Below are 27,166 nucleotides of genomic sequence, written 5' to 3'. Positions count from 1 at the left end.
TACGAACCCTCCTCCCCATCCACCAGAACCAAATTAAGAAAGCTTTGGGCAGATCTGCAGCAATACTACAGCTAGGCTCTATCATACATATAAGTATGGAAAATGTGCACCCGTCAGGCTTTTTTCAGCTTACTTTCTAAGAAACTGGCATAGATGCACCAACCCCAGGTAACTTCCAACCCCCCTGGTTAGTGAACTTCTAATAGAAGTCACGTTGACCCTTTAGAGGTCCCATATGTGGCCAGGCACCATACAGAAGTTGACAGAAGTTCACTTTTCTTTCCCAAATTATGCCCAGAGCTGTGGGTACAGCAGCAGCCCTACAACCCAGAGGAGCAAGATAGTCTGTGAGCAATTTATTGGTTGTGCCACATGTACAGCATCATCTCAGCCATGTTCCCAAGGGTAAATCCATGGGCTGGCCAAGTCATTAATAATGCAAACTAATACAATGCTCGCTCCACTTCAGTATTCCCACTGATGGGGGGTGGGGGAGAGCAGAGGAAAGGAGGGAGGGGCTGGTTTTGGTGTTGTTTTTTTTTTTGTTTCTTTTTTTTTTTTTTGGTGGGGGTAGAATTGGCTACAAGATTTTTCATGTGATAAAGCCAATTATTAAACGCCAACACTTGAAGTTCCTGAGAATTTGTGCAAGATCAAAACATGGTGCCCTGAAAACCTGGGTGGTGCCAGTGAGCTGGGATGGAGCTGCATTTGTATCCGGGTGTAGCAGAGGGCACTGGAGACCCTTGGATCAGGAGCAGCCTGGAGAACACTGCAGTGCTCTTCAGCACACGCTCAAGTTGAATTTCTTTATAAGCTTTAATTACTGGTCTGCTAAGACTGATATGACAACTGGATCTGACCTACAGGGACATTACTAGATTCTGACATCATACACTGAGTCCTGGATGAGGTCAAAAAGCCCTTAGATATTGTTTACATGTGTAAGCAAAAGCTTCAGGTTTACAGCACTTGATTAGCTTCACCTTAGCAGTGTCCATATGTAAGGTACTCATCTGTGTGCCCCTTGAGAGCCTATGCAGTAATAATTAGCACTTTCTGGTTTTAAAGGACAAATTCATGTACAGAAACCTTCCTCTAAGGCTTTTGAGGCACAGAATTAAGACTTCAAAGTTTCTGGTGTCCACCACTCGTTGTCTCTGCTACAGGGCCGTGGGCTGGTTCAAACTGAAGGTAAATCCTACATCTAGCTGCTTGCTGAGATCTCAGCCCCAGTGTTTTCCAGAAGAGAACGCCAACCTGTTGGATTCCTATAGCACTCATCAGTGGAGTGTTACACCCCACATTTCTCCCTGCAATGGCTGTTACGCTCTCACGTGATAAAAATGAATGTATAATTTTATTTTGAGGAGCCAGCAAAACCTGCTACTATTCTAGTTTCTGGATAAGAGAAGTGGAAGATGTGGTTGGTCAGGGATTTGATACCTTTACGAAAGTGACTGCTCTGGAAAGTCACCTAGCTGGACTTTCTCCTAACATAACGAAGGCGTTTCCTGCTAATGGTAACACAATCTTTCTATATAACCATCCTTTAAACCTCTTCCTATTCTTCTTCCTTCATCCTCTTCAACTTATTTCTATATAGCCATCCTCCTGAATTCCAATCTTATGGCTGGATTTAGATGATCTTTAAGGTCCCTTCTAACTGAAGCCATTCTATGATTCTGCAAGTCTTCAAACTACTCTTTTTCAAACCAACATTTTTCCCTACATGCATTATTTATGTCACCTACCAACTCATCTCTATCCTTCTGCAGATATTGGGTGGTGCAGAGCTGATGACTTCAACAATTAAACGCTAACGAGGCCAAGTCCTGTGGGGTTTGCTGGACCCAAGGCATCCCTCAGGATCAACAACTTTTCACTCTGCGGCCTACAAGCCACCGAGGCAGGCTCCAGGTGAAGCACGGGCACTGCCTGCGAAGATTCACAAAACACGCCTGAAAGACGTGGTGGCCTGCAGGCTGCCATTCCCACTGCCCTGCAGATGAACAGAAACGAGCTACGGGGGGTTCTAGCACTAAGAAAGCTTTTTATAAGCACCTTGAGGTCACCTGGGGCTGGTAGAGGCCAAGCACTACTGGGCCTCACGGGGAACCCCAGTAGCAGAACCTCAAAGGACAGGAGGCACGGAAGGCCACAAGGCCCCTTGCCACACATGCTGCTAGCCCTAGAGAAAAGCTACCTGAAAACACAGCCCAGAACACCCTCCCTCCACCAAACACCACCTGCGGCCCTCAGACACGATGAATGCTGACGGCCACTTGACCCAGAACAGCTTTAGCCTGTACTCTACACCAGAGGTTTCACGCACAAATTCCACTTCACTAGAAAAGGCATCACAAGTACCTCAAAGAGCGTGATGTTCTGGTGAACTTCAGCTGAAAATGAGCTGAGAGTTGGTTATTTCCTTCAGAAAAAGCCAAATCCAGCTTTGTAACTGACTAAAAAAAAAAAAAAGACCTTACTGTCCCAGCAATTATTGCCCTCTGCTCCAGCCCTCCTCTCAAGCACTTACAGCAATTAACAGAAGCACGCTGATGAAGGGGCTTGCAATTAAAGCCAGCCTGCCGGTAAGGCTGGGCTAATGCACCTGCTTCCAAATGCCCATTTCCCATCGGGAAAGGCTCCCACAGTTCAGATGTAGAGAGGTCAGCAATACCTTTATGGACATTTATAATAGTTATCTTCCAGCTGAATGAAAGCAACCTGACCAGAAATAACGGAGAGGTGGAGATGACCCAACCCTGGTGGTTCTCAGGAATGAAGCATGAAAGGCCCTGCCACACACTCAGTATTACTAAAGATTACTAAACCTATACAACTTGAACCCTGATTGTTCCAGCTCATTTGAAGATTAAATTCAAATTTTTAATTATTAAAGATTTTGTAAAGTAATTTAAATGTTTGTCAGCTGACAGCTTCAGCTAGCTACAGGGCCTTCCATGCCAGCCCAAAACTTTCAACTTCACACACTGAAAGGGAGGAAAAATAAAGGGAGGAAAAGCAAAGCTGCTTTGTACTAACCCAGCACCACCTATTTGCAGTATCATACCTCCGGTCACCCATGAGAAACGGCACTTTTAACTGCACTCTTTCCACAAAGAAGCCCGTAAAGGCCTTGAGGTATTGCAATGACTCACTTACAAGAGGCACTGAGGCCAAAAGGCCACCTCTCCCCCGGAGCTCGAGGCTGGGAACCAGGAACTGGAGCAATTCAGACTGGGAGGAACCTCTGGAGATTGGGAGGAACCTCTGGAGGTCACAGGCCCAACCTCCAGCTCAAAGCAGGAGCACTCCAAGTGTCTCAGGGCTTTGTCCAGCCCAGCTCTGAACACCTCCCGTACAGGGAGAAGCCTTCCCTGGCCCTGCTCTAGTGGTTTACCACCCCATAGTGAAGATTTTTTCCTATCTAGTCCGAGTCTCCCACCCTGTGGTTTGTGCTCATCGCCTCTGTCTAGCACTGGGCTCCTCCACATGTGAGCTATCAGCAGAAATGAACACACCAGACTGCAAACCACCAGATTCTGAGAAGCAGCTTTGGATAAAATAGCTTTGAAATGTGCTGTGGTGCAAGCAGAGCGAGCTCCAGAAGCTTCCTGGTGTGGTTACCAACAGCGAGTGGTTTCAAAGACTTCAGAGCAGTCTACAGAGAAAAAGTTTGGGTTTTTTTGCAAGCTTTATATTACCTGGACCTCACGTTGAGAGATGCTGCAGCAATCACCAGGCAAATTTAGATCTAAATCTGATTTTATGGAGTTGTGTAAATCTTTATTTGGATAAATTACTACAGCAAACAAACCAAGTGTGCCACATCTGATGCCTGCTGCACCCCGTGAGCAGGTCCGGAAGGCCCTCCCAGGCACACACCATTCCCATCTCATTTACCCCATTCCAGCCAAGCCCCTGACGGACCAGAGGCAGGAAAGTACACTTTAAATAAGCTTCCTGGCTTCAGCACGTCACTTTCCAGTTTTCCAGCTTCCTGCTGCCACAAGGAACTGAGGCAAGAAACAGGAGCAGAAGATGCAAACCTCCTGGTCCTTGCTTCCCCTCTCAGGTAATGCCTCCCAGGTACTTCTCAGCCCCCTGATCAGACCAGAGGACAAAAAACAAAACTAGATACGAGTTCACCAACATATCAAATGGCCTGGAGCCATTTTAAGAACAACAATTTTAGGAGCACCACAGCAAAGGCTGCTCTGACCTGTGCAGATTTCCTCTGTCAGAAGCTGAGCTCTCCGTAACAGCTCATCAGTACAAATAGCTCTTCAAAATATCAACAGCTTTAAGCTGTCAGTGTGCAGACCTTCATTAAAAAGAGGTAGCAAGCAGACAGCATAGCGATTTCTTTCCTTGGTGTTTTGACTATGGACATGTACGTCCAGTGAGGCACCGGACATCAAGGATGAAGACACTCATCCCAAAATCTCTTCTGCACATGCCTATAACCAAAAGCTACTTCCCACCTCTCGAGAGAACCTAATTACTTGGTTATATCATGCACTATGCAGGCCACACTCTGTGCTTAGGGCTGTGAATCTAACTTACTGCTTAACTTGAAATAACAAATTTCTCTCTGTGCATGCCTCCTCCAAGAAATCACCACACAGACTATCAGAAGTTCTACCAAGATAATCCTGCACAAGCCAGGCATGTCTAAAAGGTGGGCGATTACATATAAATGTTTCTCAACTACAGTTCTGACAAGAACCAGACTGAGCTGATGGAAACACTTCATTTCTTGAAAGCAAGAAGTGTCCAAAGCCATTCCGGAGTGTTTTGCAGGATTCCGCCTACACTGACCACCCTCTGCACTTGTGACAACGCTGGAGGAGTTCAGAACCTACAGAGGAAATGAGTTTAAGATCTGCTTTTTGGGAGGTAAAATGATCAACGTAATCATATCCAAGACTTACACCCTCACAGTGGCTGTGCAGAGCAGCCCAGCTCTGTGCAGCTCCCTCTCCAGAAGGGCCAGGCACCAGCTCGAACAAGAGGCCGTCATGCTATCTGCCAGACACAGGATGCACGTCTCTTCCGTTGTTGGATAGTTTCGGTTTTACTTTTTTTAATAATTTTTTTTTCCCCAATACATTTTCTCCATAGGAGACTTTCTGCCTAGACTTCTACTCTAGGCTCACAACGGCTTAAAAGAGCAGCTTTCACAAAGAGGTAAATCCAGCAGTTTGGACAGAGGCAGCTTTTACAGAGATCCCTTTCCCTGTCGAGATAATTTGTCCTCACACCCAGCGTCAGTGGGATCCAACAGGAACTTCATCCTTTCCAAAATTTAAAAGCCTTTAAAACCCCTGCATCCTTCAGAATCCCCCTCCCAGGGGGGTGTATTTGTCTGTGTACCTGGGTTCAATTCTCGGAGAAGGGTGATGCTGGAGGAAGACTCTACTAGAACCAAGCCCCAATAGAGCTCAGCTCCCCCAGCCCTGGGTTATCTCCTAGCTCTGCAGCAGAAGATAAGGACATCAACAAAGCACTGGAGAACAGCTGTGAAGTATTTTAGTGGCAAAGTGTTCTGCCAAGAAGGAGGAGAGTCACTTCACTGCTCCTTAGCTGACGAGACTGAGACAAGAATATTCTGCAGCAAACAGCTTCCCTCCTCCTGCCACCAGCACGTTTCTGAGACCAGTCAATGAGGGAGCTGATCACCCAAGTTCATCCTCTTCAGTTCTCTTGCAAGAGAGTGAGCAAGTAGAGGATCCTTCCCTGGTCAGGGGGATGCTCACTTTGTAGTGCACAGGCTACTGCAGAAATAACACAAGCCTGACACTTCTTTGAGCTACCCAGAAGCTAAAAGCCCATGTTTGCTTTGGAGGAGGGTAATCAATATTGTCTTCTTCACTGGTTAGGAAGAAACACTGCTCACATTACCAGCCCACAGAGGACAGACTAACCACAGAAGTACAGCAGGCTTCTGATTTGCAGATAGCAAAATAGGAGAGAAATAAGGGAAACCAGTTAAGAACCCTTATGGAAGTCTGAAGCTACAGAGCTGGCAGCTCACTCAGAGCCCTGCTTGCAGTTTCCACCTCCTCAGGATGGAAGTCGCCTCCCCAGGGATGCCCCGAGCTGGATGTGCAGAGCATCTTGCAGGGGATTTGGAAGGAGCCGTGTCAATGAGAGGCACACACTGAGCACCACCAGGAGGGCAGGAGAAACTTGAAAGCACTCCAGTTACAGCACATGTATCTCTAGTCCAAGCAGGACCAGTGAAAAGGGGAATTTGGCTTCTATGCTTTATTCCAAAATTGATTCAGGAGTTTGTTTGGGTATCTTCATGTAACAAACTCAGAAGAATATTCAAAAGCAGCAGCCAGAGTACCAGAGCCCCATGCTTTTAATTTCACTGAGATTAGATGTGCTTCCCTGTTCAAACACCAACTCATTCGCATTTAGGCAAAGCATGGACTGAGGCTCACACTGGTATTTTTTTACACAGCCTCCTCTGTAAACTCCCAAAAAACAGAACATTCACAATTATTAAGAGAAAAAGTCTAAGGAAGATAGCCTCCAAAGATGCCAAGTCTTTGGGCACTCACACTAACAGACCCAAGGAGAACTCAGAGACAAGCTAACAATTTTTTAAACAACAGCTACTTATCTTCAAACAAACATGATTCTGTCGCTGCCTCTTGCTGCCCTCCTATCCTACGCACTCAGATTTAGGGAACTTATACAGCTGGTGTTGCTGGGTCAGCACCACAATCCCGTGCATCTTCAAAGCCTTGTTTGAAAGCACGTCCCAGCAAGCTCAGACTCGTCCAAGCTACGTTGCCAGCACAGAGATAAGGCAACATAGGATACTGGAAACCAAAGCCAGATGTGGTTACACTGCCAATTCATCGAGTATTTTTTTTAATGAGTTCTATTTTTGCAGTTTACAAGCAATGACCTGTAGGAAAGGACCTCAAACAATTAAGACAGCCTGCCAAAATAGGCAAATAAAGAAAATCAGGATAACAGATCACACAAGAAAGATAGGTCTGGCTTCAGGATGCCTAAGGTCTCCAAAAGAGACACGTCAGAGTACTGGTCCTGGGCTGGCCTTTAAAATCACGATTTAAATTGCTTACTCAAATAGTGTGATAAAATTACAAACACAGGCAAGATCAGCAGCCAGTATCACTCAAGGTATCCGTGTTGTTCCAGAAAAACATCTTATAAAATACCTAGCCTCTTCCCAAAAAAAACCAGCCTTGTCCTGCAATAAGAGAAGTCACTCTTCCCAGTTTCTCCACATTCAACTCCCACCTTTTGTCCCTACAATTCCAAATCCCCTACAAGAGGGCCAGCACTTCGAGTCCTCTGAACTTTGCCAACCTGCCCTCAAGCTTCCTACCAAGCAGCAGCACAACAGGAATGAAAGCAAGAGAGACCTGATCTGTGGCCAAAGAAACAACTGCTGGGCACTAGTGGGCTCCCCATTCTCTGCCTCATTTCAGAAAACCCACAGGAAAGTAATTTGTCTCTTCTAAAACTAATTTCCTATCTGGAATTTGAGATTAAAAGACAGGTGTATCTACAGATAAAAGAAATAGATGGTGAAATAAAAAAATCATGGCAGTCAAAATGGACATGGTTTAAACTCATGCACCATTTCCACCAACCTGGGAGTCTCGCAGCTGCTTGCTATCTCAAGACAACAGCACAGGGAAATTGCTGTAATCTGCTCTTGAAGGCTTTGCCATGGTTTCCTGCCAGAACTTCCACATGAAAGACTGAAGATCTGGTGAGCTACACACACTCATCTGACAATTTTTACATCTTATCTAACATGCCTTTTCCTTTAAAAAATGCTGATTTGTGCTAAGTCTGTCTGTCACAGGCTTTGACTTATCAGCAGCTCAATGCAGCCACCAATGGACAAACATTACTGTTAGGAACTGAAGCTGAATTGCTTAAAAACTGGTAAGTCTTAACCTAAACGAAGCTTTACTATATCACTCTAATATTTAAGAGGAAAGATCACTGCACGACATCCAAACATGGATGGATCAGAAGATGTGTAGCTGAACTGGAGAAATCAAGTTTGGGATCTGACAGCTCCCACCAACACCTTTTGTTATTTGAGGTACTGTGGAGTTTGCAGTCTCCTGATGCTCAGCAGCAGCTTTTAGAAAGGGAAAGAACTTGTTTGATATTGAAGCTGTCCTAAGGCTGGCGAGCCTCTGATACCACCAGATGTGGTACTGCCCCATGATGATGTGCACTGTCAGGATGGGAATTACACCCTGCTTTTGTCACATCCTTTAGAGCTAAATAAGGACAATTGGGATTCCTCACTTTAAAATAAGCTGACAAATTTCCAGAGGGGACAATACCATTATGTTGTCCATAACTTGCGTGGAAGATCTTGTTATCTACACTTGGGCCCTTCTGTACTTCCTGAAAAGCATCTGTATTGCTGTATTAAGCTGGCAAAGGGGAATGGGGAAGATAATTAAGTCTAATTCAGGTTGGTTGTGTCATTCTGAAATAGATGAGCTGGCATCCAATCCTCTTTTCTTTTTTTTTTTTTTTCCCTTCTCAGAAAATAAATATTTTCTGCTTCATAGTAGCTCTGTGTATCAACAACTAAACCTGTCCGGCTCAGGGAGATGTCTATGAGCAAGGACTCACAAGTTAAGCTCTGGTAACAGCAGTTCCAGATTTGTCACCTGAATTACTTTTACAGCAGGTCAGATCAGGAACACCTGAGTTGTGTACTGGGAAAAAGGGGCACCCAAATGCACAATACACTCCTTGTGCAGGACAGTAAGATCACTAAAACAGAAAAGCACGATCCTGCAGATGAATACTAAAAATAGCCGAAGACAGTTTTCAAATAAATTGTAACTGAAGCTGCCTTTTTTTTTTTCCCTTCCTAAATAGTTTTAAGTCTTGTTTTGGGTCATTTCCATTAAACTATCTGTTCATTTGTTTGTTTGTTTTTTTTTTAAAGATTAAATAAAAAGTAGTTAAAATTACCTATATAACTGGAATTTGAACCTGATCAGACCCTGTTCATGTCATACACAAGCTGCAGATCAGAGGCGTGCAGCATGTATTTCGAAATGAATGACCATTGTCTAGCTTCCTCAGTGAGAAGTATCAGTGACTTTGGGGATTTTTTTTTTTTTGGCACCTGGGATCTGGACACCAATTCTAAAGACATTTCACGTTTTAGTCCCAAAGATACACGAGTTAGGGGTTAACAGTAAACTAAGTTGGAATCAAAGCGTTATCCTGTTTTACTGCTATGGATGCTTAACTTACCTGATTTCTTTAAGTCCTTCTTTCTGGATAACTTGAAGAATCTCTTTATGGCTCATAGGTGTATTAGGATACTTCTCCAGGACCTGGCAAAGTAAATTGAAAGTACATCACTCATTTGCATTTTTGTGTTAGAGTTCTGTTGCCCAGAAAGCTGCATTTAATGATCTAAACATCTCCTAGGATACAACCAAAGAACCACTGACACTCCTGACTATCTCACAGCTCATAACCAGCCCTCTCATCTGAAAAGCAGAGAGCAAAGAGACTCTAGGAGACCTGCGTTAGTGCAATTCCCAAATTTTATTTGAAATGCACAGCCCCTAGATAACACTTCCTAAAGAGAAGGAAAGCCATGCTTTACAGTCACAGAGGAGCTTTATCACCACCCCCTTCATCTGGGAGTTCTTCAGCAACCACTGAAGTACTGCAGATACAGAACTTGTGAAAAAAACAGATCCTTAAAGCTTGCAAATTTCTGAGGTACCAAAATAAAGCCAGACACAGCTGAGGCAGCGGATAGCTACTGCATACAGCCACCCACCCCAGCACTGCTTTAATCAACCGTCATGCTCTGAACCGGCACAGCTCCTGCTCACGGCCGTACAGATTTATCAGATGCACCAAGGACAAAATCTGTTCTTTAAAATATAATTGCAAAATATCAATTGCAGCTTAAGTCCCCAACAAGAGTCAGATTCTTAATGAGTTTTTTTCACTTTGGGCATTTTTTTCAGTGGCAATCTCTCATCTTAGCATGAATGAAGGCACAAATGGGGCATCTGCAGAACTTCCACCCGTTAAGTCCGTGTAAGACAGGAGGAGCCTGCACTACATCAGTTAACATCAAAAAAAAATAGATCAAGTTAAGGCAGCTTTAATACTATTGACTGGTTGATTTTAAGAAGTTTAAGGAAATTTGATGTCTAATACTGTTAGGGTTCTTCACAGACAATTCACATTTAAATTTCAGAAGTTCTATTTAACTGGAAGTTCTATTTATTTTATTGGGCTAAGAAAATATCTCCTGCATTAAAACTGTTGAGCATGCCCATCCCCTCCTTCCCCAGCCCTGATTAAGCACACCCGAGTGCCTCTGTCTCTCATTCCACTTTCAAGAGGAGCAAGAGGCAAGTGTAATTCACACCAGGAGACAGACAGATGCTTAAGACTGCCAAAGAAAGATACCTTACTTCCACTTTAACTTGCATTCATGCTTAGTGAAATGTTATGATTGACCAGAAAATTACATAAAAAACAAAAAGGAAAAAACTTTTCCCAATTATAACCTCGTATGTCCACGGAAAGCTCAGAATACAACAGCTCTGCTGGACGGGCCCTTCCAAGATCATCGAGTCCAGCTGCTGACCACCTCAGTGCCTCTACATATTTCCTGCAGGTAGCCTGGCCCCACATCTTCCCTCCACAGGGCTTTTGGCTTTTTGTTGTTGAGCTCAGCAGGGCGATCAGCCTGGAGCCTGCCAGTGAACCACGATGTCCTCAAAGCACCACGTGTGCTTTGAGAAGCTGCTGGTCATCATCCAGCTGTCAGGAGGGGTCCTGTAGGATCCCACACACCAGTTCCCTGCACAAGCCAGGGCCAGGCATTTTTATCCTTCTCCTCACTTCCTTCAGTCCCCATAGGATCCTAAAGCCTCCCTGCAGGTACTGACGGCCATGGGGGAGCCCAGGAGAGCCAGGAGCACAGCAGCAGAACCAATACACGGCAGTGAGGGTCACACACTGCTGATCTCGTGCAGTTCAATATCTCCGCGTGGGTAACTGCACAACTCCAGCACAAGGTTTCATTGACTTAAATCATCTGGGATTCTGCTCAGAGATTCCATAAAAGTCTTATCTGGCATTATACTCGAAACACAGCTTTATCTGCCAGCTCACAGTGCAAATTCCAGTGGAAAATGACTCGGGAGGACACACGAGAGCATTCTTCATCTGAGGACACGCCGCAGGTGGCTGAGTACGCAGCCGGGGCGCCGGGCTGGAGCCACTGGTGGGGTACTGCAAAAACCAATCAGTACAATAGGGCCTGTGCCCAAACCCACCAGAAGACTGCATTAAGCCCCAGTTAAGCATTAATGTTGAGTTCAAAATAATGCCAGCCTCACCACACCTACGCAGGACCACACAAGGAGCCTTGAAGCCAGGCCACTCATTGACCCCATGCAGGATGCTCAACAGAAGGATGAGAATCTTCACTCTGCGTCTCTCCCCTCCCCACATACACCGGTGAAGACATTAAATCCCATGACATTGAGCTAGCTTGCTAGTTGCTTTAAGTCCCAAGATGCCTTTTTAGTTGCTAAAAAAAATAAACCACAAAAGCTAGGCCTCCTCTGCTGAGAAAAAGCCTTCAGAAACTGGGATGTTTCTGGGCAACCATGTCTAAGGAGAAAAAGAAGAATTCAATACATTAAGAAAGGAGGAGACACCAAAAAATTATTATGGTGCTGCTGCAGAGAAAGGAACCGCTCTCCAGAGGCTGTTGCGAGCACTGACCAACGCGTGCCAAAGAGGGGCAAACACACAGAGGGCAATGCCAAGTCAACGCTTCCAGGAGCTTCACTCAGAAGCAGCTGGGAGAATACTTTGGGGAAAAATTTTGGGGAAAAAAATATCACAATTGCCTTTTTTTTGTTGTTTAAGAACGTTATAAGGCCTTTTTTTTTTTTAATGCCAAGCCAGTCTTGAATGACTTCTTTCTGCGGGCAGTTCCTATAGGAGTTGGGGTCCCATGGACCAACTTCACGACAAGAATCAGAAGATCTCTGACTTTCACTTAAGCCACGTGGAAACACAGGGAAAAATAAATGGAGACACAGGGAGGATGGAGACAAGGATGCAGAAGCAAGTCATAGGAGAGAAGCACTCAAAAAGCTTTGCACTCTCATTTTGCCTCTGCTATGACAACATAAAGCAAGTTCCAGTCAGAAGAGAAGCACAAAGTGGAAGTTTGAGGGATTTTAGCCTCTCTCAGCAGTTACCTGTAGCCAACACACAAGGCACAACGCAGGAGGAGGCTCCTCAGAAGCACTGCTCCTGCGCCACAGAACCAGCACTGAAAGCCCTTCCAGCATCTGAAGTTCACAAAGGCATCGTCTAACAGGGGGAAGAAAATGCTGCCCTATTGCAAAAGGAACACAATTCATTGTCCAAAGGCTTTTGGATCACTGAAAACACTTTATCCGTGAATACTACACAATTAGGTACGGTTTAAAGAGAACAAAGTCCTAGGAAGGGTCCAGCTTTGGGAAACACGCCCAATGCCTAAGCTCGGTCTAGACGAGCTCATCTGGAAAAACCACGTTCCAGCCCAGCAGCAGAGGGTTTACAGGACAATCCAGAGCTTGTTTACAGTGCTCAGATGTTCCCCAGCAGCCTCCGAGCACACAGCTCTGAGCTCTGCCCAGCCCAAGGACACGGCAGGAGCGAGCAGCTCCGGGAGGCTCCCCAGGGCATGCAGCTTTAGGCAGCGCACCCACCTCCACGGGTACCCCAAAGGTGAGGAAGGAGCACTCAAATCCCCACGTTTTGCTCCATGAAGCCATCTTGTGCTCTTTTAAGAGACGTGTTTAAGTCTCTGCTTGATAAGCAGAGCAGTGCACACCTCCATGTGCTGCTCTACAGGCTGAGCCAGAAGAACCAGGTACGAGGATATTAAAGAGGCTTCAGAAGGTAGAAGCACCTCATGTAGCTTCTCCTCTCCTCTGCCCATTTAATGCCATGTTAGATCTTTTACTCAAGGCCTTTTTTTTTTTTTAATTACCATGTGCAATAAAAAATATAGCCGCTGTTATCTGCCACAGAACCGAGGCAGTGGCATTTTGAAACTAAGAGTCAGGATTTATAGGAGGGTTTACAAGCTCCTTTCCTACTATGCTCAGCATCAGCTGAGCCAGTCTGAAGCACAAACCAGCAGACACCAACAACGAGGTATCAGGAAGCCACCTCACTGTGAGAACCCAGCTATTAATACTGGAAACAGTGTGCAGCACAGGTGAAGCTGTACACCTGAGTGTCGTCGATGCTCAAATGATGCTGCCTCAGGTGCCAAAATGCTCATTGTTAGCAAAAGCTGTTAAAAAAAGTTCTTTATTGCAGCATATTCTGCTTTGTACCATGAAGCTGTCCTGGTTTCTGCAGAGTTTTCAAAGCAAACAGGACCATCAAAAGCCATTCCTTAATTTTACACCTTGGAAGAAAGGCAACTTTCTTCCTCCTCGAGTAGCTTTGTGAAAAATAATGCCTTCTTGCTACCTGCAATTAAATTCAAAGGAGCAAATTTCAGAGGGTAAGCAGCTATACCAGGCAGACCTGGAAAAGAGAGACGCCCCTAAAGCACCAGCCTGTCACACAAAACCTCCCACAGAAACACCCCCAGCGTCTCCGCTCGTCAGAGCAGCTCTCTGTCCCCAAGCTCCCCAGATTTACGAGCACTGGCAGGACGACTCCACCTCACCCCAAGCCGTTTCCTCGGCTAAGGGAAGCAAACCTCCAGGCTGCTGGGGGTACCCGAGGCAGGACAGGCAGTGGGATCCCTGCCATCGCAGCACCCCGTGAAATGGGGTGAAACGGGGCTGGCTCAGCAGTAAGAACACGGAAGCACCTCGGTGGGAGATGCTCTGAGAGACGCTATAAAAGGAAAGCAAATTTGTCGCTGTAAATTACTTCAGCACTTCTCTTATTGCAGCTCTGCTCAGCTCAGGCTCAAAGTCCACGCTGGTCTCCTCCCATGCCGAGCTCTTGCTGTCCGACCCGGAGCAATGCTCCTGCACCAGCCCGTGGCTGTTCCCAGCTCTGAGGGCAAACTGGGAAGCTGTTTGCCCCCAACAAGGGCTTGCCGTAGCTACTTAGCCTCTGGAGCTCCCAGGAAAGCATCTGCAGCCTGAATCTGATGGTCCTGAGGACCACGGGGCTGGCAGAAGCGGGTCCCAGCAGCAAGGAGCAGCGAGCAGGATGGAGCTGGAAGCACCAGGGATGCACCAGGCTCTGGAGAGCACCCTCAGGAAGATCTCACAGCAGGAGCTGGCAGGCAGCAGGGTGATGATCAGCAGGCAGGGCAAGCAGGAGGGATTTTAGAGCTGAAAAGCAAAGCAGAACGCCAAATATAATCGTTCAGGGCTTGCTGCTTTGGGAGCAGCACAGCACACATTTGCCACCCCACAAGCAGAACAATCACCTTCACCTCAAAGCTTTCATCTCGTTTCCACCTTCAGATGAAATCACACTTCTCACCCCACGCCCAGCACAAAAGCAGCCGGATCTCAACGGGGCCTCGAAAGCAGCGTTCCGAAGGCACACCAAACACCGCTGAAGCAAACTGGGCTCCCCAGTACAAAAAAAAGACAGGGATCTCCTGGAAAGAGTCCAGCAGAGGGCCACAAAGATGAGACGGGGCCTGGAGCATCTTCCCTGTGAGGAAAGGCTGAGAGACCTGGGGCTGGTCAGCCTGGAGAAGAGGAGACCGAGAGGGGATCTCAGCAATGCGTATAAATACCTGAGGGGTGGGAGGCCGAGGGGTTTGGCCAACCTCTTTTCAGTGTTTGTGGGGACAGGACAAGGGGTAATGGGCACAAAATGGAGCCCAGGGAGGCTGGGGGGTCTCCTTCTCTGCAGATATCCAAGGCCCGTCTGGACGCCTCTCTGGGCAGCCTCCTCTGGGGAACTGCTTTGGCAGGGGGTTAGAGCCGATAGTTAGAGCTCTGGGGGTCCCTTCCAACCCCTACAAAGTGGGGGTTTCTGTGATTCTGTGAAGCCAGCCACTGCTAGAGAAACGAGCACATGAACCTAAGCGCAGTGTGCCACAGTCTGCAGGGCATTTATCAGCCTCCCAAGTCTCCCAGTGAGCAGAAATCCTGCTTACAGGTAAGTCACCCACCTCCCTGAACATCCCCAGGCAGGGCAGGTAACCTCCCCATTTCAGATTTTATTCATTTTTTCAGTTATTTGACAGAAGAGGAGGAGGGGAACCACAGGAAGGGAATCCTTGAACAAAGCTCAGGAGCACGGCGAGGCTGTTATTACACTGACTTACCAGGAAGCAGCTCTGCAGGGAAGTAACAAGAACCTCAGTGCCACAGCTCTGCGCTTAGCCAAAGGTTATCAGGAGCACTAGGAGCAAAGGTGCTCAGCTCGGAGAGGTTACAAGTTGAAGATCCAGTCCTAGCTTTGGAGGCATCTCCACAGATGTAATTTCACCTAGAAACTTTCTAGGAAAACGCAGTCTAGACTCATGTTTCCTTACATTCTTCATTTTCCTACAGCTTTTGACTACAGAAAGTAAAGTTACCCACCTCCAGAGCTTGGAGAGGCTGCAGTGAAGCCCCCAAACACGACACAGGATTAACCCAACACACCACTCCTCATCTTCCTCCACCCGTTTCCAGCTCCGACTGCTCACCTCGGAGGTTTCCACCCAGAAGAGCTGGAGCATCACACAGCCACCACAGCTCTCATCTCCTGACTTCACTGCACCACCCAGCAACCCGAGCAGCACCAGGCTGTTGGGAATCACGCACTTCTTTCCTGTGAAATGCTGGAATAGGGCACTCGACCACACAGCCCAGTGCAGTAACTGCTGCTGGATGCTTCACAAACATTTATGTTTGGTCTGACTGTCAGAACAGCAAAAACAAACCGAGTGGACATCTGCTTTCAAGAACAAACAAGCATCCTTAGGGGAATAATGCACTCGCAGAACTTCATGGAAGATTTTGTGCCATAGGAAGCCTCACAAGTGAAACCCCACCAGAGGCCAACGCTGTTTCTGGGGCTGAAGTGCAGGTCTTTGGTTTGGGGCACACACTGAGGAGCTGATCAGCAGGCTGCTTTAGTGCTGCATCACGCCAGCTCATCAGCCACCCATGAATGCAGGCACAGGCAAGGCAGCACTGCTGGGTTTTCATCCCTCTGGTGGGCTTGTTTGGGGATGAGGGGCAGAAAACAGCTTCTGGGGTGCACCCCACACACATTTACGTCCCCTCTTACCTGCTTAAGGGGAAGCTCACCACAATCAGGGGTTACCTTAGGGGTGCCCCTGGGGGAGGTCTTGCACCTCACAGCACACCAGCCAGCATTTAGGCACATCGATGTGGTGTACCACGTGCAGAAAGCTCCATCAGGCAGCTGCACTCCCTTGTCAATATTCTTTCAGTGGTATATCCAACAGTAAAACTTGCTAAAGATTTCTACTCAAATCCACGTAGATCATCAACACTGCAGCGAAGTGCCATAGCTCCACTGCTTCGTTGCCAAAGCACAAGGAACCTGCTGGAGATAAAGCTTTCCTGATGCCCACACTCTTCTCTAAAGCCACCAGACAGAAATTTGGCTAAGCCAAAGCAGAAATAATCCACAACTCCTTAACTACCTCCCTGCTACCTGCCCCACACTGCAACCCCCAAATTCCATGGGAGTAAAAATGCATCAGCTGGGCAGCTGACCCTCATCTGCTGGCACAGACAGCAGAGCAGAAGAGTTCTGGCAAAACAATTTCAGTTTCATCCATCAGCAAGTTTTCCCCTTTGTCTTTCAATATCCTCACCGCCTTGCCTGGCTGTTTGTGCTGCTGGGAAGTTAGGATACGATGTTCCTGATCCGGCTCAGCTTTCAGCCCTGCGTACAAGGAATTTCTTCTGTTCTCATTATGGTCTGGCATCTCACTGACAAAACAAACACGAGGTTTCAGAAGCACTAATAGCATCCACATTGAGCTCTGTTGAAACAGCACGCAGCCATTTCTCCCCCCCCCCTCGAAGTGCCACGCCACCAAGCTATCTGTCTCGGCATTTCTAAGCACCAACACGAACAGCAAGGGCAGCAGACTGAGCTGTACTCCTAGAAATTACAGGCTGGGAAGGGAGCTTCTGAACACTTCCACTGCTGTCTCTTTTCCAGCAGTTTACATCAGGAACGAGCTCCTTCCAGTCAGCTTCAGCTCGAGGTCTTGAGGAAATTCAGCAATTGTTGAACCAGAACAGCACCGAGTGCTGACTGCAGGACGAGGAGAGGTGGACATCAGTCCAAGGAAGCTGCTCTGAAGCGAATCCACAGCCAGGTACCAGGCTAGGAATGGCTCTGAGTACCCTCGGCACGCCGAATTAGCATGCACCGCACCGTAACGTGCTTACACCACGGGCAGGCGGCGTCCTTCCAGGGCCGCAGTGAATCATTCATGAATAAAGGAGCTAAAACCCTCATTAAGGGAATAAAAAAAAGACATCCCCTCCCCCAGACCGGCCCAGCACTGCCTTACTGGGTCACGCTGCGGGGTTTTCTTTTAGGGCTCTCCCTTTGCCAGGAGGGAGATTTGGCCCTAACTGCCTGTGGAAGCGAGCTCTGCGCGATCAGAGGAGGCTCTGGGACCGAGTCTGGGACTTGATTTTGGTTTTTAAACACTCTCCAAGCTCAGAATATGAAAAAAAGCACCCTAATCCAGTAGTGTTTTTATCAAAATTTGCTGAAAACACATGTTTGCATTCCTGCTATCGGCCATCTTCTACACAGAAGGAAGAGAACTGCCCAGGCTAACGCTGTAAACGCCATCACCACTTCAACTTAGGCTCCTTCCTGGTACTTGCTGGAAGCAGAATTTAAGAATTTCAACCTCGGGAAAGCCGTGGAAACCACAGCAACTTGAAAGCTGTCCCACCCCACGCCGAGGGCCCTGCGGTGACAGCCGCTGACTCGGCCTCAGCCCGGGGCGAGGAGAGGGCCCCTCGCTTCCCCACCACATGGAGGGAGGTGAAAAATGTCCTCCAGAAAGGGGGGATCTCCACGCAATGAAGTGTTTCACACAGAAATGGGTCTGCTACAGACAACCAGGCACTTATGACATGAAGCCCCCACGCCATGGTCACTCCAGAGCACTCCCAGCAAGGAGGGGGGCGCAGGGCCGGGCCGAGGGGCCTGACCTACATTGCAGAGCCTTCCCCGCTCAGCCAATTAGCCAAACACCATCAAAGGCTTCAACCAGAAATGAGGTCAAGAAGGAACGGGCGATTCTGTGCCATCAGGAACCTGGTGCTGTTAGACAAACCAGTGCTCACCGCCGTTTCTCACAGCGTTTAGGCCCGTAGCGCGTCACCCCACTTCCAAACATGTCTGAGGAAACAGCAGTGAGAAGAGACAAGATTTACACATCGTGTTTCACCCCGAGGACCTGGTGAGGCAGGTGCAGAGCAGACAGCTCGGAGGACACAGGGCCAAGCAGCTCCAAGAAGTGCAGGGCTTCCTTCTGCAGTCCTCAATGAGGCAGTGAGGTGAGCGCCGACCCAAGAAATGGCACAGTGCTGCTCTGCAGAGACAGGAACCTGGCTCCAAAATTGTCAGTGAGCAGTTCAAGGACACAGCGGAGCAGGAACTGAAGTAGTGCTGCGAGTAAACCACTTCTGGATTCAGAAGCCCATCAGCAAGATGGCCGCAGACTGATCCTGTCAGACCTCCGCCTGGATGCCCGCTAAGCTCAGCTCTACGTGAGGAAAGAGCACCGACAGGATTATATCGACCTCAAACGCTGGGAGAAGCCTGAGTCTGTGACAGACAACATGAGAAACAACTCTACCAAAAAAAAAAAAAAAAAAACTTAAAGCTTTTGGACCTAGCACTTACATGCCTTAATTTAGAAACAGGGGACGGGAATGGCACCTCCAAGGCGTGGGCTTGAATGCAACCTGCTGCCAGCAGCAATGTGCATTAAGGAGGGAAGGGACAGAAATTACTGGGCACTAACAGCTTTCAGAAGTTCCCTGTGTAACCTCTCAAGGTTTGGGAAGGCCGAGGAGCTGCACAGCAGTGGCACAAGGAGGTCGCGGTGGTTAAGCAGACCCTTGCTGACCTACCTGCACCTGGCTGTGTTCTGCCTCTGCCACAGCACAAAGATTCAAGTTTGGATGCAGAATACGACAACGCTGTGATCTGTGCAGACATGATCTTCAAATATATGTGGCCCTAAGCTCCCAGTAAGTGTTTGTGCACGGTATTTGAGCTTAGGCCCCGTACCTGTGAGCTGTGGAAGGAGCGTGGGGCAGCCAGTGAGGCTCTCCCCGTGCACGTCAATGGTTCCCAACAAAAAAACAAACCACAAAGCAAAAGGAGAGTAAACACCAAGCGGGTCAGAGTCCCGGCACCCTGCACGCAGCAGCCCAACGAGGAAGTCTCAAAAACAAACAGCCACGGGGGGCAAAGAGCAGCTCGCAGGCAGCTCCTGCAGCAGCCGGGAGGCACAGCGGGATGACCGGGGGCATGCAGGGGAGCAGGGGGCTGCTAAACCCAGGGTGACCTGCTGCTAAACTCAGGAGTTTTTACTGAACCTACTGCCAAGAAACTGCATTTGTCTGAAGCCACTGAGCCACTCGCACAAAATCCTGCGAGCTGAGGGTCCTGATGCTGGAGTCCTGCACCCCAGGTGACATCTCCCTTCCTCCCGGCTGCAGGGACACGTGTGTGGGCAAAGTGGTAAACAGGATTGGGGCCCTAATCCAGGCTAAAAATACCTTTTCTATTTGTTTATTAATTAAGGGACCAGATCCGTTTTAGGATTCAGTTTGCCAGGCAGCCTCAAACACACAGGTGGCCCTGCTAGAACGGAGAGGGGCCAGCACCAAGGCAGACACGGTCCTGCACCTCCCCTGCCCCGAACACACCATGAGGACCCTCAGGGAGCAGCCAGCCACCTTCCCGTACCCAATCCCACACCGTTGTAGGGTTTGTGCCACGTGGAGCCATTGCAGACCCTCCGCTGATCACCTGGGACCGTGTCCTTGGCTGGCAGCCTCCGAGCAACATCACTGACAGCAGGCAGAGTGCTGCTACCTGCAGAGCCTCCAACTGAGAAATCATCTTCAGGCCCCAAGGTCACTGCACGAGCAGTGCTTAAGGTGCTTCAGCTTACCTGAAACACCAAATATTTATTGCCAGCAATGAGAAGTCTTCTTTTTTCAAGCACCACATCAGAACTCCACCTTGCTCTGAGTAAAACTGTTAATAACCAGAAGAACCTCAGCACTGCTTAACTCCTAAAATTTGTCCTCAAATAACCAGAACCAGGGTAGAATTACCAACTATCTTCCTGTAGTAAGAGTTACCATCTTCATGCTCTTTTATCCTTGCTGGAAAATTAGTGTTCTCTTCCCCACCTCCTTAGCTTTCACATCAATCAGAGCTGCAGAAGAGACCTCGGGAAATTCAGTGCCACTGCCCTGAGAGGCAAGCAAGCACCGAAAGCCCCCATGTGAAAGTGAAGAGCTGACCATGAGGCTACGTGCCTGGCTACCCCGCACAGAAACATCCCAGAACAAACTCCTACAGCTCCTCACAGCCCCATTCAAACCCAGCTGGACAGACCTCAGGCTGCAGAAGCCTCCTGTGGCTGGGTGCTGGCACCATGCTCCTACTGCCTGCCAGCACCCCCCGAGCTGCTCGCAGTGCTCAGACCCGCCTGTCCTACCCCAAACCGTGGCTGTGTGCCTTCCAGCTGGAGGTTGCTGAGCTCTGGTGTGTGTGTTCTGCTTTAAACACGGCAACCAAGGCTTCACAAGGCATTATAATTATAATTTGGGCTCTAGGGCCCCGTGATACCCCTTCAGCTACGCAGGAAAGAGATGACCAAAGAGTCAGATGCAGAGAAAGGACGACCAGGCTTCACGCAGGACACCAACATCTCACAAGATTTCTCTGTAAGACCACAGAAACCCCTCAGGAGGGCAGAAAGTGCACAGGACACCTCCCCTCTCACCTCTGCAGTAAGGTCTCTGCAGCTGCTGAGGTACCCACGAGATGCAAGGACGGAGACATGACCCTGAGAGCCCGTGCGCAGGGATTTCCACACTCAAATAACCAGGGAAGACACAGGTAAGTGACCCGAACCAAGGCAGCTCTCCTGCAGGATATTGTTTTTCCACATTCCTTCCCCTACAGCGAAGGGGAAACCTGAACACTCATTCTTTCCTTCTAAGACTGGAAAACATTCAGCAGTGCACAGCTCAAGGAGACAGGAAGCCTCAGCAGCCTGGAACATCAAATGAAAGGCATCTGAGGAACACCAGCTGCTTGGTTAAGGAACGGGAAATATGCACAGAGAACCAGGTAAATCAATCCAATTAATTAACGGGGTTAAGAGCTCACCTACAGCTCCAAACCTTTGTCAGCAGAGAGCCGAGAGCCCCCTCCAGCAGGCGCACGGTCAGGTACTGCCCAGCTAAGGACAGGAATGGAAAAGGAGTTTTTGGAAAAGGAGTTTTGGGAGCGTGTTCCAGGGGGCACTCAAGGACTGGAGACGCTGATAAACGGGGGTTGTACGGGGTGCCTTGCCCCTGGCTTTCAGGTTAGTTACCTTCATGTCCTGAAGCAAGCAAGGAGGCCCAAAAGGAGAGGTGTTCAATCAGGAGGTTTTCTAAGACATTATTTAGTGAAAGGAAACCTGAGTTCGGGCAAGAATGAAGTCTTCCTGATTAAGGATAAACTCGTTACTGCCATTCCAACTGCACTTCTGACACAAGAACTCTGTTAGCAGCCCTGGGAGCAGCTTTAAGAAGAGGTTTGCAGGCTGAGCTGGAGACAACCGCAGGGAGGTGAGCAGGAGGACTCACAGAATCACAGAATTTCTAGGTTGGAAGAGACCTCAAGATCATCAAGTCCAACCTCTGACCTAGACCAGGTGAACTTTAAGGTCCTTCAAACCCAAACCTCCCCAGGATTCTCCAGATCTTACGTGGAAGAGAAAGAGGCTTTTGAAGTGATGCTTCACGCCAACACCTCAAAACCAAGATAAGCAGCCTGTGAGACTTCAATCTCAGCTGAAACCTTCAAACCTGGCCATCGTTCAGCAGGCTGCTGAGGAGCCTACTGCCTGTTACGTAGGAGCAGGAACATGGAAAAGAGGCAGTGAGATGTGAGCACGGCTTTCCAGTTACTCGCTGAGCTCTGTTCACATTGCAGAAGCCACAAGTGGCAGGAACACCAGCCTGCTGCAGCTCCCCAGCAGCCACAAATCCCTCAAAGTGCTCGGTTCGTACGTCACGTGCCAGAAGGAAAGAGGGGAAAAAAGGAGTAAGTGGGCTCTGGTGATCTCAGGGGATGACATATTGGGGCAGAGAACGGATGGGGCTCAGAAAAAGCTCCTGAACAGCAAAACCGTAAGCCATAAGAGGGAATGTTTATTGCTGCCTCTAAGAGGTTTAAGAGCCAGTTCGGATTTCCCCACATGGAAAGGGAGAGAGAAGAATTTGCCCTAGCAGAACGTGGGTTGCACCACTCGTCTGACAAAGAGCAGGGCGATTTTTGAGCAGCAGGGTGGTGATCAGCAGGCCAGCCTCACCTCCATCCCCGCAAAGGTGATGGCTTCGACACTGCCTCCCACAACATCCTTGAGAAGAGGATCCTGGGGTGCATTGGAAAAAACATGGCCAGGAGGTGATCCTGCCCCGCTGAGGCCACATCTGGAATGGTGTGCCCAGTCCCAGGCTCCCCGGTTCAAAAAGATGGTCAAAAAAGATTTACAGAGTCCAGGGGAGGGCCTGGAGCATCTCCTGTAGGAGGTCAGGCTGGGTGACCCGGGTCTGTTCAGCCCGGGGAAGAGAAGACAGATGATCTGATAAATGTTTATAAATATCTGAAGTGTGGGAGGCAAACGGACAGGGCCAGGCTCTTTTCAGTGCTGTGCGGTGATGGCACAAGGGGCAACGGCCAAAAACTGGAGCATGGCAAGTCCCACACAGACACGGGTAAGAACTTCTTCACAGCGAGGGTCACAGAGCTGGGACAGGCTGCCCAGAGCTCGGGGAGGCTCCTGCTCTGGAGGTCTCCTTCTCTGGGGGTAGTTGAGACCCACCGGGCTCAACCTGCTTTTACCAGAGCGGCAGGACTTGATCTCCAGGGGTTCCCAAAATCCTGTGAATCTTACCCAACTTCTATCCAGAATCCAACAGGTCGGAGCACTCAGACCCTAGCAGAACCAGCGCAGTTGCGTGGAAGGAAGACGGCGTTCGATGTACACAGGCACTGAAAGGAGCTGCAGCAGAGCAGCGACGATGAATTATTTCGTGCTCCAGACAATGAAGTTTCGATCTGGAAGTTCAGCTCCCACCCCACAGGAGCTGCAGCAGTGAGGTGACGTCCACAGGACTTCCTGCCTGGAAGCAGCCGCTCCTGGCAGCAGCGGCTCCTAAAATCAGGGGGCACTGAGCAAGGGCTGCTTGGATGTTTGCACATGGACCTGCTACGGAGCCACACAATATCCAAGGATTGTCCACACGCACGGCAGAGTTTGGGCTGGCTTCAGAGCACCACAAGCAGGAGGAGGATACAGCTTCTGCTCCTGGTCCGATGGAGCTCTCACACTCAGGTTCTTCCAGTCGAGCTTATCTGGAGATAAAAGCAGGCTGAACCTACCTGAGAGCTGGCACTGAGATCATAATCTTCTTCCAACTACACTTTGATACACTTCGACATCGAAACAGAAGTCTTTGGGTTTTAAACACAACAAAAAGCTGCAGTGTTGACAGGCGTACAGCCAGCTCTAAGCAGAGAAAGAAAAGCTTCACACGGATCTGAGGAGGATAAGGAGCTTTAACGAGGAGCTTTATCGGGCGCATTTATCATCATCACACCGTGTCTGTCTTAGGAAGAGCCAAACACCCCCTTGCAGCATCAACACACCGAGCTCCTAAACGTCTGCTGGAGGGCACTCGGTACAAGCACCTGACCATATCGGACCCCAGGACTTCTGCAGGAGAAAAGCAGCCTGAGCCACTGCCCCTAATTTCATCCCAGACCCTTGTGCCTGGCTCTCCAGTCAGTTTTGCACCGACCTTGTCGCCTGCCTGCGTCTCACCAGCTTGGTTTCACCACACCATGGGGGGATGTGAAGAAATCACATCAAAATCCTTGTTACAGGCGAGGTGAGGAACACTCTATGCTTCCCCATCACACTGCGGACAACAGCCCACCTTCTGCTCCAGCACCCCAGCACCCAGAGGCGGCTCTCCCCTGCTCCACACGCAGCTCGGGACCTCCGGAGCAGGAGGGGATTTCCAGGGATTTATCACCCTGCGAGTTCCACAAGCCCGTGCAAGCCTTCAGCATCCACAGCTCCCTGCAAAGGCAAGTCCCACAGCTCACATCTCCTCCCGCGCCCCCAACGAGGAGCTGGTGGGTGGCATCTGACGCCCCTGGACTCCTGCCCTGGAACAGGAGGGTTCCCCTCAGCCTCTTTTTCCTCCTCCTCTAGAGGAATTCAGGTAATCTCACTGCCACAGCTGTCGAGCCGTCAGCTCACGTGGTTGTCCTCCAAGCTTTCTTCTCCACCGGGCTCCACCCAGAGCAGCAGTCGCCCTTCACCACTCCCGTGCAGCGCGGCGCCCTTGGAGGAGCAGCAGAAGGGAAGCAGCAGGCGCAGCTCCTTATCTCACTCCTCACATTTCATTCGAAGACTATCAATAACCAGGACAGCATTTCCAGCACGCCCCACTGAAGCTGCCCCATTTGGGAGATGAATTCGGATCCGACTCTGCGAAGATCCCACAACAGCGGTGTTTAAGGGAGAGAAGGGAAATAGGACCACGTGTGCTGGCTCTGTGCATTTATTCCTCCAAAGTAACCACATCCACGAAGAGCCTGGCAGCCACAGCGAGCTGGGTGCTACCCAAGGGGGAGATCTGTCCTCCTGCAGGAGCAGCAGCTCACATCTGGAAACAAAACAGCCTCCTGTTCCCAAACACCCCCGTGGAGAAGCCTCACACTCGAGGTGCACAGGACGCGCTCTCACACCTACCCCCAGCTGGTTGGAGACCCCCGCGTGTTGCAGAGGTCCTGGTGCTCTCCCAGCCTCAGATACGAGCTCCCTGAAGGAAGCCTGCAGAGCTGTAAGCCTGGATGAAGTTAGAGGAGAGAGACCAAGCCAAGTATATCCAGGCTGCACACTGAAATCAGTATCTCAGCTGCATTTATGGCTTTAAATAAGAACACAAAGAAAATGTGTTTGGGATCCTGAAGCATCCCTTGGTCCTCTACCTTCAGGCCATTTACCTGAAGGACCATTAAGATACCTTTTTCTGTTAGCAAAGACAGCTAACTGGATGCAGTTATACCCCAAAAGGCTCAGAAAGCCTCACCAGCAGTGAGTCCAGAAAGCACTTTTCTTCTCAAAGCCAGCAGAAAGACTTGTGCTGGCACAAAGCAAGCGCACAGAAGTTTACGCCAGGTTCAATCCTGTTGGTTTCTCTCTGGACAAGATTTGAGGTCCTCCCACAGCACGGCCTGAACCCATTTGGTGCAGAGGACACGAGAAGGCTGAGCAGGCAGGCGCCTGCCCAGCTGCGACCAGCAGGGATTTCCCCAGGGTTTTCACACCACAAGCCGTGTCCCCACTGCCACCTGGGGGGACCCCGGGGTCTCATGGCATTACAGTGCTTTGGGGACAAAGATGGGACCCCCAGAGACCCCCTGCCAAAGCAGTTCCCCAGAGCAGGCTGCCCAGGGAGGTGTCCACACGGGCCTTGGATATCTGCAGAGAAGGAGACCCCACAGCCTGTCCCAGTGCCCCGGCACCCTCCCCAGGAAGATATTTCACAGGTAAACTGGGCCAAAACCAAGCTCTGATTCACAGGGCAGCAGCTGACTTCACGGGAAGGTCTTAAAAAAAACCTGTCAAGATGCAGGAAGAACACATCCGAGTGCCACAGTCCATAGGAGAGGGTTTTTGTGGGACAGAGCAGCCGAAGCTGCGGCTTCTCGTCCCTGGTGAGGCATTTCTCACCCCTGGATGTTGGTCGAGGACTGGCAGACAAGCACCCAAAAACCTCAGCGCTGTCTGTGAGGCCGTCAGCTCCTTCCAGTCCGTCTCCAATTAATGTTTCACAGACTGCTCTGCACTGCTGCGTATTTCTGCAGCAGTCTTTGAACCTTCGTGGACTTTCAAGTTTCTGTATGAGGGAGCAAACAGACCTGCAGCCAGCTCCTGTGCTCAGATCCCCCTAATTCCTCTCCCAGCACATCACACCCTCACGGTGTGAGTCTCACCGAAGCCCCCCCCATTTATTCCCCCAGCTTCCCGCTTGATTTTGCCCCGCTGCCTTTTTGGCCGGATCTCCAGATGCTGCAGGAGCTGCTGTGAGCAGCAGCACAACCACCAGCACCACGACAGAGCTCACGGCTGTGCCTGAAGCATCCTCCACAGCACGGCTCTGCTCCTCCTGCCTCACCAAGAGCCTTCTCTCACCAGGTTCTCACCCTCCGAAGCCAACAGAAGGCAGTTTGGCTGCACAGGAAGCCAGCACGCAACAAAAAACACAGCTGGAGCAGCTCAAGCTCCCAACAGGTAGCACGAAACGAGGCATTTTGCACTCCTAGACGGGCAGATGATGAGCGGGGTGGGAGCTTTTACAGGAGGCAGCGTTGGGCACCGCGCTCCTTCCACCCTCGCTGTGCTCCCGCTGCCCCCAGCTCCGCGCGGCGGAGCCGTTCCGTCAGCTCCCACACGACGACGTGGGGACTTCCCACGAAAAACAAACACCCGATTTCTTCACGCCTGGCACGTGACGCCTTCCCCTGAGCAAACAAAGCGCGGAGAGGGCCCGCTCGTGGCTCCCGGCCAGCTGCAGGATCGCTCGCCCGGGGTTTGGCCGGGTCCCCGGCACGCCACCGCGCCCTCGCTGACCGCGCGCTGTCGCCTCCGCAGCAGCAGCCCCAGGAGGATGCAAGCAGCACGCAGGGAGCTCCCCACAGCTCTCAGCTCCTCGGCTCTCCTGGCAAATTGTGGCACAGGAATTGTACAAAGCCCAGCCCCAAGGAACAGCAACTTGTGGCACGGGGGGAGCGCGGCGCTGAGCTGCCCACGTAACGCCGCGACTCCTGCAGTCAG

At 49.7% G+C, this 27,166-nt stretch overlaps 1 protein-coding gene across 1 annotated transcript in view; it reads right to left on the bottom strand.

The window, feature by feature from the left end:
- ASXL2 (ASXL transcriptional regulator 2) overlaps positions 1–27,166 on the bottom strand; it is a 99,206-nt gene that overhangs the window by 69,714 nt on the left and 2,326 nt on the right. The window contains exon 2 of the mRNA XM_038177679.2: positions 9,295–9,377. Coding sequence (XP_038033607.1) covers positions 9,295–9,377 — 83 coding nt within the window. The remainder of the gene's footprint in view (positions 1–9,294; positions 9,378–27,166) is intronic.

The sequence above is a fragment of the Anas platyrhynchos genome, chromosome 3 (assembly GCF_047663525.1).
Source record: "Anas platyrhynchos isolate ZD024472 breed Pekin duck chromosome 3, IASCAAS_PekinDuck_T2T, whole genome shotgun sequence".
Classification (NCBI taxonomy): Eukaryota; Metazoa; Chordata; class Aves; order Anseriformes; family Anatidae; genus Anas; species Anas platyrhynchos.
This window is presented reverse-complemented; position numbering and strand designations above follow the sequence as displayed.